At 34.0% G+C, this 13,684-nt stretch overlaps 1 protein-coding gene across 1 annotated transcript in view; it reads right to left on the reverse strand.

The window, feature by feature from the left end:
* Positions 1-13,684, reverse strand: part of CLGN (calmegin) — a 43,331-nt gene that overhangs the window by 8,334 nt on the left and 21,313 nt on the right. The window contains exons 6-8 of the mRNA XM_068542075.1: positions 11,245-11,326; positions 9,643-9,835; positions 6,510-6,699 (exon numbers count right to left, since the gene is read on the reverse strand). Of these exons, the coding sequence (XP_068398176.1) occupies positions 6,510-6,699; positions 9,643-9,835; positions 11,245-11,326 (465 nt within the window). The remainder of the gene's footprint in view (positions 1-6,509; positions 6,700-9,642; positions 9,836-11,244; positions 11,327-13,684) is intronic.

Consider the following 13,684-nt stretch of genomic DNA (forward strand, 5'->3'; position numbering starts at 1 on the left):
AAGCCCACATGGGGGGATGTAGTCCTACCTTTTCTGATAGCATGAATTCATGGAAGTGATACACTAATAAGTTACTTATTAATGTTTTTTAAAAAGTACTATTCTTCCTACCTTGCACAAGTTACTTCCCTATTATACTATTTCCCTTAAGGCAAAGACATTTTCACTGCTAACCAGTACCCTTATTTATCTAAAAGAGAGTTAACAAGTTAACACTTTTGGTTTTCCAGGAGCAACATTCTATGTTCTGAATAGGTGGTAAATCCCAATGTTTACAAACAACAAGAACTTGAAGAAATAGTAATAGACACTTTTCCAAAATGAAGTATACAGAGAAAAACTGGTTTTAAAAAATGAATAGATCCTCGGTGACTTGTGTAACAAATGTAAAGCAGTCTAACACACATTTAAGTGGCATCCCAAAAAAGAGATGGGGAGGCATATATAAATATTTAAGGAAATAATGGCCAAATGTTACCCAAATTTGATACAAACTATAAACCCACATTTCAAAAAACTCAAAGAATCCAAAGCAAGGCAAATATACACACACACAAAAATGACATCAAGGCACAACAAAAATCAAACTATTGAAAACCAGTAACAGTGAAAATAAATCTTAAAACCAAACAGAAAAAAATGACATATTAGGTAAAGGAGAACAAGGATGAGACGAACAACTGACTTCTCATCAGAATCAGTGTGAGCCTCAATGATAAGGAATGGCTGTTGCAAAATAACTATCAACCTATAATCCCATAGTGAAAAATCCTTCAAAAATGAAGGGAGAATAAAGAGATTTTCAGACAAATAATCTGAGAATGCAATGACAACAAGTATGTACTACAACGTATTAAGACAAGTTTATCAAGCAGAAGGAAAACAATAACAGACGGGAATTTCTATCTACACAACAGAAGGAGAGTACCAGAAATGGTAAATATGTGGGTAAATAAAAGAACTTTTCCCCTTATAACTGTCCAATAAAAAGAGACTGATTGAAGAATAAATATGCATGGCCTTCACAGTATATAAAGAAGGAAATGTATGATAATACCATGAAGGATGTACGGGAGAAAATGTAAGACTCTTATATGATTAACTTAGACATGAAGTGGTATAACACTATTTGAGAGTAGACTGAAATAGGTTTAAGATGCATATTGCAAACCCTAGAGCAACCAGCAAAACAACAAACTACAGATGAAAAGCCAAAAAAGCCAATAGAGAAGAAAAAAATAGAAGACTCAAATAAAATATAACTCAATCCGAAAAAAGCCAGGAAAAACATTTTATAAAAAGCCACAGAATATATGGGACAAAGAAAAAACAAGTAGTGAGATGGTAGGTTTACACCCAACCATAGCAATTAAGTGCATTAAATGTAGATGGTTTAAAACACTCAAATTAAAAGGCAAGACCCAAATGTAGCTGCCTACAAGAAAATCACCTGAAAAATAAAGGCATATAGAGGTTACAGGTAAATAATGGAAAATAATATTCAATGGAAACATGATTTAAAAGAAAATTGGAGTGCTGATTTAATATCAGACCAAGTAGACTTCAAGACAGAGAGTATTATAAGAGTTTATAAAGAAGGACATTTTATAATAATAAAAAGGTCAGTTCCTCAAGAGGTCATGAAATACTGTGAACTGATCTAGTAACAGATCTTCAAAATACCTGAAGCAAAAACTAATAGAACTCAAAGGAGATAAAGACAAATCCACAATCATAGTTGAAGATTTTAGTTCTCTTCTCTCAGTAAGAGAACAGACTGAAAACCATTAAGAATATAAAAGCTTTTGAACAATGCTATCAACCAACCTGATGTAATTGATATTTGTGAATGTTTTCTGACCACAATAGAATTAACTTGGGAGTTAAAATGAAAATCATACCTGGAAAATCCATAAATAACTGACAACAAAGCAACACATTTAAAAATACATGAATCAAAAAAAAAAAAAATACATGAATCAAAGAAGAAATCACTAGGGAAATTATAAAACAGAATGAACTGAATGTTCTCATAAATAATACATATTTGTGGAACTTAGTTAAAACAGTGCTTTAAAACAGTTAAAACAGAGAAATTTTATAGCTGCTTCCATCGGAAATTATTTTCTACCTTAATAAGGTAGAAAAGAGAAGCAAATTAAGTCCAAAGTAAGAAGAGGAAGGAAATAACAAAATACAAAAAAGGCCAATGGAAGGGAAAAACTAAAACAAAAGCTGGTCCTCCAAAAAGCTCAATGAAATTGATAAACCCTCAGCTAGACACATCAAGAAAAAACACTAATTGCCATATCAGAAAAGAAAGAGGGGACATCAGTACAGATCATTACAGACATTAAATGGATGATAAGAGATGATGGAACAATTAGACACCCATATTTTTGAAAATTAATCTTGATTTATACCTCACACTACATACAACAATTAACTCAGAACAGAGTTTTAGTCAAAACTATTTGTCCAGAAAACAAAAGAAAACCTTTGTCACATTTAGGCAAAGACATCGTATCTTAGTAAGATGCAAAAAGCATGAATCATCAAAGACAAATATTGACAAACCAGACTTCATAAAAATTTAAAACTTCTGCTCTGTTACGAAAATTAAGACAAGCCCCAGAGTGAAAGGAAATATTGCATACTGCATATCTATATTAATTGACTATTGCTGCATAACAAATTACCCCAAAACTTAGGGGCTTAAAGTAACATTTATTACTGCAGTGTCTGTACAGCGAAATCTGGGTGCCACCTAACAGGGTTCTTGCCTCAGGGACTCTGGCACTGGCAATCTCAGACTGAGGTAGGCAGCTTCTGAAATGGTTTCCAATGATCCTGCCTCCTGGTATTCATGTCCATGTGAAGTCCCCTCTCCTTGAGTGTGGGTGGGACCTAATAATGTGCTGTTAATGAAAAGAAGTTAGTAATGGTATGTTACTTCCAAGATTAAGTTATAAAAGACTGTATATTAGTTTCCCTAGGCTGCTGTGACAAAACACCAGAATCTGGGTGGCTTAAAATGACAGAAATTTATTATCTCACAATTCTGGAGACTAGAAATTCGAAATCAAAGTTTTGGGCAGGACCATGCTCTCTCTGGAGGCTCCAGGACAGGATCTTTCCTTGTTTCTTCCTTGCTTCTGGTGGCCACTGACGACCCTTGGCATTCCCTGGCTTGTAGATGCATCACTGCAATTTCTGCCTCAGTTGTCACATCGTGTTCTCCCTGTATGTCTGTGTCCAAATTTCCCTCTTCTTACAAGGACACCGGTAGTACTAGATTTAGGGCCCACCTTAATCCAGTATTACTTCATCTTAACTTGATTACAGATGCAAAGGTCCTAATTCCAAATAAAGTCACACTTACAGGTTCTGGGTAGACACGGCATTTTGGAGGACAGTGTTAACCCAGTACAGACTGTAACCTCCATCTTCTTCGCACTCTCTTCTCCCCTCCCTTCCCCTCTCCCTTGCTTCCGTTGAAGATAGCTACCATGTTGTGAGATACTCTGTGGTGAGGCCTAGATTGCAAGGAACCAAGGGATGACTCTGGCCAACACCTAGCCAAGAACTGAGGCCCTCAGTCCAACAACAATTCAGTCCCTTGAGAGACTGAATCCTGCCAATGCCCACTGGAGTGAAACAGAAACTGGATCCGCTCCTTGTTGAGCCTTTAGATGACTACAGCCCCAGCTGACATCTTAATTGCAGCTGAAAGACCCAGGGCCAAAGGACCCACTAAGCTGCAGTCAGAATCCTGAATCACAAGAAACTGAGAAACAAATGTTGTTTTAAGCCACTAAATTTTGGGGTAATTTGTTATACAGAACTAGATAACTGACACAACACCTGTATCCAGAATATAAAGAACTCTCATAACTGAATATAAAAAAATAAGCCAAATAAAGCAGGGGAAAAAATTGAAAAGATACTTCTCCGAAGAAACTGATATGAACGGCAAGTAAATGAAAATTGGGGAAATTAAGGATTAGTCATTAGGGAAATGTAAATCAAAACTACAATTAGGTATCACTACAAACCTTTTAGAATATCCAAAGAAAAACAGAAAAACAAAAACAGATAATACCAAAAGGTCAAAAGGTACAAACTTCCAGTTATAAGACAAATAAGTCCTGGGGATGTAAGGTACAGCATGGTGACTACAGTTCACCACACTATATCATATATTTGAAAGTTAAGAAGAGTGAATCTTAAAAGTTCTCAGAACAAGAAAAAAAGCTGCTAACTATGTGAAGTGATGGATGTTAACTGAACTTACTGTAGTGATCATTTTGCAATATATACATATATCAAATCATTACGTTGTACACGTAAACTATTACATTATATGTCAATTATATCTCAGTTAAAAAAACAGATAATACCAAATGCTGTTAATGTATAACATCTGGAACTATTACATAATGGTGGGAATGCAAAATGGTATAGCCCTTTGCAAAAGTTTGGCAGTTTCTTATAAATTTAAACATACACTTATTGCACAATCACACTCCTAGGTATTTACCGAAGAAAGAGGAAAAATTATGTCTATACAAAGCCCTGACCACAAATGTTTGTAACAGCTCTATTCATAATTGCCCCAAACTGGAAACAACCAAGACTTCCATCAATATGTGAATGGATAAACAAATTATGATACATCCCTACAATGGTACACTACTCAGCAATAAAACAAAACTAATTACTGATACAAGCAAAAAATACAGATAAATCTCAGAAAGCATCATTCTGAGTGAAAGAAATCAGAAACAAAAGTTATATACTGTATAATTCCATCTTATGTGATATTCTGGAAAAGGCAAAGCTATAATGGACAGAAATCACATCAGTAGTTTCCAGAGGTTAAAGGTGGAAGGAGGGAATTCATTACACAAGGATATAAAGGCCTTTGGGGAATGATGGAAATATTCTACATCACGACTGCGGTAGTGGTTAGATCACTCTATATATTTTTCCAAACTCATAGAACTGTATATCTAAAATAAACGGATTTAACTGTATGAAAATTATACTTCAATAAATCTGACAGAAAAAAACCATGCAATCAGAATCCAGCAAACATCAAAAGGACAATACTTGTTGACTAAGGAGATTGCAAGGTTAGTCAACATTAGAAAATCAATCAATATAATTCACCACACTAAGAAAATAAAGGAGAAAAACCACGTCGTCATCTCAATAGATGCACAAAAAGTGTTTTACAAAATACAACACCCAATCATGGGGAAAAAAAACTCTCAGTAAACTAAGAATAAAACTTTTTTTACTCATACTTAGTACATCTACCTTTATGCAGTCCCCTCCCAACTGTACTAGGGTTGGTCTGATGACAAACAGAATACAGCTGAAGTGATGGCATGTCACTTTTGAGATTAGGTTATAAAAGGCACTGCAATTTCTGTGGTTGTGCTCTCTCCCTCTTGGATCACTCCCTCTAGGGGAGCCACCTGCCGTGTCGTGAGCTGACCTAAGGAGAGGCCTAGGTGGCAGGGAACTGAAACTTCCTGACAAAGGCTACAGAAGCCAGTGGGAAGTGGATCCTCCAGCTGCCCAAGTCAAGCCTTCAGATGCAGGCAGCTCTTACTGGCAGCTCGACTGCAACCTCAGGAGAGTCTGAGCCAGAACTGGGGAGCTAGCCACTCCCAGATTCCTGCCTCTCAGGAACTGGGTGAGTTCACATTTGTTGTCTTCAGTTGCTAAGTTTTTTGGTAATTTGTTACACAGCAATAGATAACCAATAGGGTGGGTTAAATACATAAAGACAGATAATCTACTTAGCAAAACCATAATTAAGAGTTAAGTGTCAGCAGGAAAAAAAAAAAACCTTAGGAATAAAGCTAACAAGATTTTAGGGAGAAATTACAAAACATATTTGAAGGACAAAGAATATCTCAGTTAAATGGAGAGATATAAAAGTATCCCTCACCATCTGAATTCAAGCTATAGGTAATCTGGAACTGAATACATTTCTTTCAAGGAAAATATTCATAATCCTGTAGAATGGGAACCACACAAATACTCAGCTAGTGAACATTTTATGGGTAAGCAAACTGGTATGAGTAAATCCTATATAAGATGCTGAGAATATGGCTTTTTAAGCCAACTAATCATTAACTGAAAACACCGCAACTATGTAAAGTATGCACACACATACATGATAAAGATCAAACTGGGAACTGAAATTAAAGTGTTGGTGTTTTAGATTCATGGAATTGTTTCCCCCACAGCACTGAAAACATACAAAATACAAATAGGATATTGAAAAGGGCAACAAAATTAAAATATTAATTAAAATGAAAATTAAGATAATTAAGAGGCAGGGGAGTGCAAAATCCGTCTTAGAGAAGTATTTCACCCCAAATAGTCAAAATAAGTAGTACTGATGTTTAAAAGAATAAGCTTCATTGGTTGTAAACTTCAGTTACACGTTACTCTATGCCAAAGAACGCTTTGCTACTGAATTCTTTGCTTACCAGTCTTCTGGTTTGACAGCAGAAGGATCAGGGATTTTTGCTCTTTCATCCCAATCATCAGGTTTTTTATCACTGGGATCTTCAATTTCTTTGGGAGGATTGATAGGAGGAACCACATCTTCTAGTAGGTTTCCTTTGTTTACAACTATCTGATCAATTAATACTTCAAATGTGTCATCTGGATTCATCACTAAAGACCAATTTAAACATATTACACTTATCATATTGACAGACGTGTTAAAGATAATCTTCTACCCTAAACTTCATGGGTAAAATTTTCTCTCAACCAGAATAGAGGAATTACCGATGTATTAAATCAAAATACACTGAAATCACTAGATATAATGCTTTCTAAAACCAAAAATAAAATTTTAAGTAATAATAATAACTTAATAAAACGCTCCTTAACTTCTCAAATAAAAAATACCCAATAGCTAACTCAGCTTAGGACTCACATGACCAGTCAGCTTCACTCTTTCATAGTTACAGAATACAACCCAATCTTCACTATTTTAAAATAATCTTTTGAAACGACCTCAAACTTTAAAAGTTGCAAGTATGCTATAACGAACTTTATTTTTTCTTGAATTACTTGAGAGTAAATTACTGACCTCATCCATATCATCCCTGAATGTTTTAATGTATCTTTCCTATAAACAAGGACATTCTCCTATATAACCCAAATCTAGGCACCAAAATCAGGAATTTAACACTGATACATTCATATGATTTCCTAGAAATCTATAAAGCTCATTGGCATTTCAAATTTATTGATTCATACACTGTACTGAAAAATGTCTTAAGGATGATTGAAAATATTCAAGCTCACACTCTAGTACGTTTGTTTTGAGGTAAAATCTAGCTCTTTAAAAGTCCCTAAGCCAAAAGTTTCATAAAGGACTCCCTTATCATTGTAATGACAAAATAAAAGCTCTTTCTCCCTTCTGTAAACATGGGGTGGGGAGCCACTGAGTATAATTTATATCTTTGTAAAGAATGGTAGATGAAAGGAGCTGCCTAACATTTGCTTTTAGTAAGTTAAGCAAGTAGGAGCTGTCAATAAATGTCAGGATGATCCTGACTTAACTAGGTAAATGGGCTACCACTTCCTGTAAAAGCAATTCTGAAATAATAACAATCTCCAAAGGTTTCAGTCACAACAATGCCAAATTATTTATATCAAAATCAAATATTGCAATTTATATACAAACTCAAATAATGTAAACGAACACTCAGTATTTTCTCCCTTCTCTTTTTTCTCCACTATTTCCTCTTCTATTACAGCTGAGATTATAAAACTATATTACTACACAAAGGAAAAAAGTCAAGATTGAAGCAGAACTGAGATAAGATCTTAAATGCAAAAATGTGCTAGACCCTTTCTAATTAAAAAAAAGACATTTCTCAAGAAAAATCCCAAAAAGACTATTTTCTGAATAAATTTTGCATCTGAAATGTTTTAAAATTATAGTAAATCAAAAAAGCACAGGACAATTACACATATGTGAAAAGACATCTTTGCCCAAAATCTTTAGCCAAAAAACCTTTCCGTTTAGAAAACTGTATTCAATGTTCTAAATGAATCTACAACAAAAGGCATTGGATTATAAAGTCTTTTAAGGGACCCTGTAAGGTTCTTAGAACAACTACAGAATAATGTTATACAAATATAGTAGTATTACAGAAAGTTTTTTTAAAAAGAAAATAGCCACTCGATAATCCTAGCACAACGAAGTTTTTGTGTATAGTAGTAAGAAAAGCAAATGTTTAAGAGTCAGACTTGAGTTTTAATTCCAGTCTTACCAATTACTTTCGTTTCCTAGGGCAAGTTACTTAACCTTAATTAAGGCAAAATAAGAGAGAAACTGCTCACCTCACAGGACGGTTGTAAACAAAGTGTCTAGCATAGAGCATGGTACCTATCAGGTGATTAACAAAAATTAGTTTTTTCTAGTCTTTTTCTTTTTGTTTGCATAATATGTCTAGTGGCCATCAGGATGTGCCTCCAATTTGAATCTTGTTTTCTTTCCCAATTTTAATATTATAAACGTCTCTTCCTTGTTGCCAAACATTTTCATAGTTATCATTTTGTATTGTATAGAAAGAAAACCACTACTGTAACATTTGGGTTGCTTCCAATTCACAGTATATTTTTACACATAGGTCATTTTCTTTCTTCTGGATTATTTTCTTTGGATAAATTCCTGAAAGTGGAATTGTAGCCTTTGATTACACTACCAAAGTGCTTTTGACCAGGTTTATACAAAGTCTAATTAAAATTCATTTTTTCTAGTTATAATTTCTCATTATCTGTACATTTCTGCAGTTTACTTTATGCTCCCCAAAATGTCTAGTACTATTTTCCAATTTCAGAAAAAGGTCTTTGATATCAATACTGATATTAAAAATAAAATTGGTCCCTGTGTTGGCAGACAAAATGAATGTTTCTGTAACTGCAGTTTTTGGAAAGAAAACTGAAATATCTTAGTCTTGGATGGAGTTGTCCTGTTAGGTTCTGACATGCTGTGATTTTAAGTAATCATGGGCAGAACAAACCTCCATAATTGTATGTTCTTGGGAAGAGGAGAAACAATCCCATGTAGTGTTCGTCCTAGTCAACATATATGCAAACTCCTAGTTACAAGAGTAAAGCTAAGTATGTTAATAGATGGTTGCTCAATGCTTTCCCTTTCAAAGTTTTTCCACAACTACCACAAGGCAGGACCCAACAATGACAACTGCCTATAGAATAAAGTCTAATATTAAGGGCTTCCTCCTCTTTAACCTTTTTCTCCAGTTTTCTATTCTTTCAGCACCACTAATGTCAGGGTGCCTAAAATATCCCTTTCCTCTCCTATCTTCCACATTGTATCTACACTTCAAGACTAGGTCAAATATAACCGCCTTCACTAGGTTTTCTCCAAGTTTCCAAACTGAAAGTAATATTGTTTTTGAGCTCTTAACTGTACCTCATACGACACTTTACTTTCTACCTGTGCTATAATTATGTCTTATTCTCCTAAAAAGATAAGCCCTTAACAGAAGGACCTGTGTTTCTCCCAAAGCACTTGCCACGAAAACACTGGTAGTCAGTAAATATCTTTGAATTAATGAATGAATTAAAAGGACATACCAAGGGTATAAAGATGAGTCTTCCTGTCTGTAAAGAACTGTTTAAGGTCTACATCTGGAGGTTTGGCATGCTTCTCTTCAAAAACTCCAGTTTGGGGATGTTTATGTCTGAAGATAAAATGAAGTTTATAATCTTCTCCACATTTATCTGGTCCAAACATAATGGTATAGGATGTTTTATCATAAAAGTTTTCCTTCAAAGAGAGATGAGTATTGGGATTAGTCCAGAATTAGAGTATTTAATGGATTTCTCTATTCTACCCCATTGGGTAGAGTTCACAGAAATGTATCAAATGCTAATTCACCAAAGAATTAGTTGACACAATTGACAATAAAGAATGTGGAAAACACAACAAATTTTATTTCAAAATAGTTTTTTAAGTGCACACACTACTTCCATCCTCAAGATGTAGGAGAGAAGCTGGAACCACCCTAGCAACATAATGTTTTAGTTACTCTATATAGATCTGTATTATTAATATTTTATTAAGAAAATTAAGCACAGAGAAAAGCATTCTGTGACTTAAGACTACAGTGCTTAGCCATTACTACTATTCAGTATGACACCAGAAAATGGCGCCCCTTAGCACAACATGAAGAAGAGATTCAGACTCAAAAACAGACACAGCAACATGCTCCCCGTTTTACTACTGGTCATTTCTCTTCATTTGGCATGGATGCTGGTTAAGAGCATGGGATCTGGAGTTCAAATCCTACCGTTGCCTTTAAACCAGCTGTGTGTGGCCCTGAGCAAATTTCTTAACCTCCCTGTGGTTCTATTTCATTACCTCTGATGAAGATAATAATAGTACGTACCTTATAAGGTTTCTCTGAGGATTAACTGAATTAATTAGATAAAGTGCTTAGAAAAATACTTGGTATTTGACTTTATTATTGCCATTGTACCTTCAGGTGATCATCACCTCACAATACCTAAGTGTTTCACCATCGACTACAAACGGCTTCCCCTTTACCCGATCCTAATAATAGTAAATGAATCCTTTAATCTGTTTCATAGCCACGCATTCTGACAAATATCTCATTAATGTCTCATTTATGTTATTTTTGTTTTATGCAGAAATCCTGACATAGCCTCCTGTAGGAGGATGCTATAAGAAATGTCTCCAAACCTCAAATGGTCCTAATGTAACCTGCTTCACTATGAAAACATTTTTCACTTCGTAAATTTTTGCAGACTGCCAATTCCTGAACTGGCCCGCCTTTTTAATTTGGTTCTTTGGCCATTTTGTTTTACTGCTTTGCTCCGTTATCTTACTTCTCCTGTGATTATTATTTTGTAAAGAAAAAAACTGTAAGCTGATCTTTTTGAGACATTTATAAGCACCAGGTTATTTTTTATTTATAGACATAGCAAACTTTTTTATGTGGCTAATGATTACAAAACTGATGCCATCAAGTAACACACCTGTCTGTGTATGAAACTTGAAGGCGCACTGTAAAAGCGATATAAACTCACGGTGGATAAAAATCTTCAAAGTTATTTTCGATTTCAGTCGAAAATGAAAATTTCAGTTGTGTCAATTGCTCCTTAAAAATACTTATTAACTTTAATAAGGTTTTCTTAAACATTAAAATATCATACCAGATTCAAACCATCAGTGTCTGCTAGGAGTTTAATGTATGCACCTCCACAATCAATACCATCTTGAAAATTTACTTCATATCTAAATGAAGGGAAAAAGAATCATACTGCTGATAAATAAAAATTACTAACTGTTCTTCAAAATCTAATGTATTACTCTCAATTCATTTAAACAGAAACATTTTACATTACCAGAAAGCTCATACAAAGCATATCCACAACCTATAGGGAACAAGCAGAAATGACTTTTCTGTGCACATCCTTAAAATATTAAAAATAGAATGATTATAATCAACTATACAAAAGCCAACCAATTTGTCAAAATAATTTTTTTCATCAAAACTGTTGAATTAAGAATAAAATACTTTGACTAAAACTTTTAACAGGAAACTTCAAATTAAAATAAGGTACGTACTATACATAGTCTTTATAAACTAAAAACAAAGACTATGGGGGTCATGGCTACAGCATAAATTTCTAAGGAATTGCTAATGATCCTAGATACCCAGTCTGCTACTAATTTGTCTTTTAGTCCAGCTACACTGAAACCATGTTAAATAAGTTGTACATTTAATTAAATACCACCAGCAAAGAGATTTCATAATCTCAGTCAATAACCTGGAATATTTCAGATCTTAACAGCCAGGAGATAGGGGAAACACAGTGTAACAGCTGAAAGAGTGAACTGACATGGCAGTCTCTTCATAGATTTACAACACTCTAATTCTCAGCAAAAGTTCTGTTGTTGTTTTGTCTTGTTTAGGCAATGACAATCTTACTGAACGTTATTTAGAAGAGATTTTCAGTAAATTGATGAATTACAAGTGACAAACCGGTTATCAAACTGAAAAACAGTGAAAACCAAAAAAGTTATGATTTGGTTTAATGAATTAAAGCAAAAAGAGATGAAAACTAGAGGAGCAACAGGACACAGTGATAATTTTAATGAAGGACTATAGTTTAAAATGTTTCTGAAGAAAGTTTAGAGACAAAGTAAAAAAAAAAAAAAGCATACGAAACTTTGACAGTTTGAACCCAATTAGTATATGTATTTTGTATAGAAAAGAAATAGAGAAAATACAGTAAACTTTTAAGTGATCATCTCTGAGTTGCTGGAGATTATGGTGATTTCCCCTCCCTACTTTCTACTCTGCTTTATTTCTCAAGATATCTGCAACAATGGTTACAAGCAAGTACTTTTGAGTCAGGAAGACCTGAGATTTTTTCTGGATTCTGGTAATACCTCGGCTAAAGACACATTACTGAAGCTCTAGTCTCTATTTGCTCATCTGTAACATGGGAATATTGCCCATACCTACACCTCAAAGGACTGTTATGATGATTAGAAGTTGTCATGCACAGTGATGGGCCAATAAATGCTCAAAAATGTTAGCTTCTGTTATGATCAGAAGAAAAGTTCTGTGTTGTTCTTTTTCATTTTTTAAATAGTTTGTTTCCTCAAAGCCTTATCAATACTTTTAAGCAGTAGCTGATAAACTTTTTTTTCATGAAACATGTCTTTGAAGAGTACAAAGTAAAAGAAATGGTGCATAATGTGAACTAAAGGTAAATATTTGCTACTCTAAGTAAAATAAAATAAAAAGAGATATAATTTTAGTATAGGTGATCCAAGGAGAAAGGGTTCTGTGAAAAGAACTAGAGAGAACAACTGTGTAAATTGTCTCTATAAATGTAAGACAGCTCTGCTGTCTTAATATGCCTAGACTCGATCACTGTGTCTATTTCATACGCTGCAAACTTCCAGCTTTTTCAAATCATTAACTTGTGCCTAGTATAAACAGTTCACAGTGGATTCAAGGATCAGTGAAATGTATGTCATAGAGCTTCACTGCTGCTAACCTTAAATCATAGGAAAAATGAGGACAAATGCAGAATATATGTTAACCCTATTTTCTTTAGAGTAGCATTTTCTAAACTGTCCCATGAAATAGTAATTATTGCTAGGGGGGAAAAAAACTTCTGTGGTCAATTATGTTTGGGAAACACAATATTCAAGTTAAAAACAGGTTTTCATACCTGTTTCATACAAGTTTCAGAGAACTTCTCAAAGTCTTTAATGGGCAAATATGCTTCCTTATCTTTAAGGTTCAGATATTCTTAGTTTCTAAAACTTATATGACCACGTAATGCATATTAATATGTACACAATTTGGAAAAAGCAGCTTTAGAGTAAAGTTATGTCATAAATCTATAGTATTTATAGTAGTTAATATAAAATTTCTTTTTATTTATCTCATTTCATCAAAATTAAGAATAACAAATATTCACTATCCTTCTTTGAACTGTTTTCAAGCATATCAAACACTGCTATTCCATTCTTCTTGATTCTCCTTTTCTTTTTTCAGAATAATAATTTCACAACTGCTTTAATAATTTTTTTAGACTTATTATCTTTGCTTCTAATCTTGCAAGCTATCTT

The sequence above is a fragment of the Eschrichtius robustus genome, chromosome 4 (assembly GCF_028021215.1).
Source record: "Eschrichtius robustus isolate mEscRob2 chromosome 4, mEscRob2.pri, whole genome shotgun sequence".
NCBI lineage: Eukaryota > Metazoa > Chordata > Mammalia > Artiodactyla > Eschrichtiidae > Eschrichtius > Eschrichtius robustus.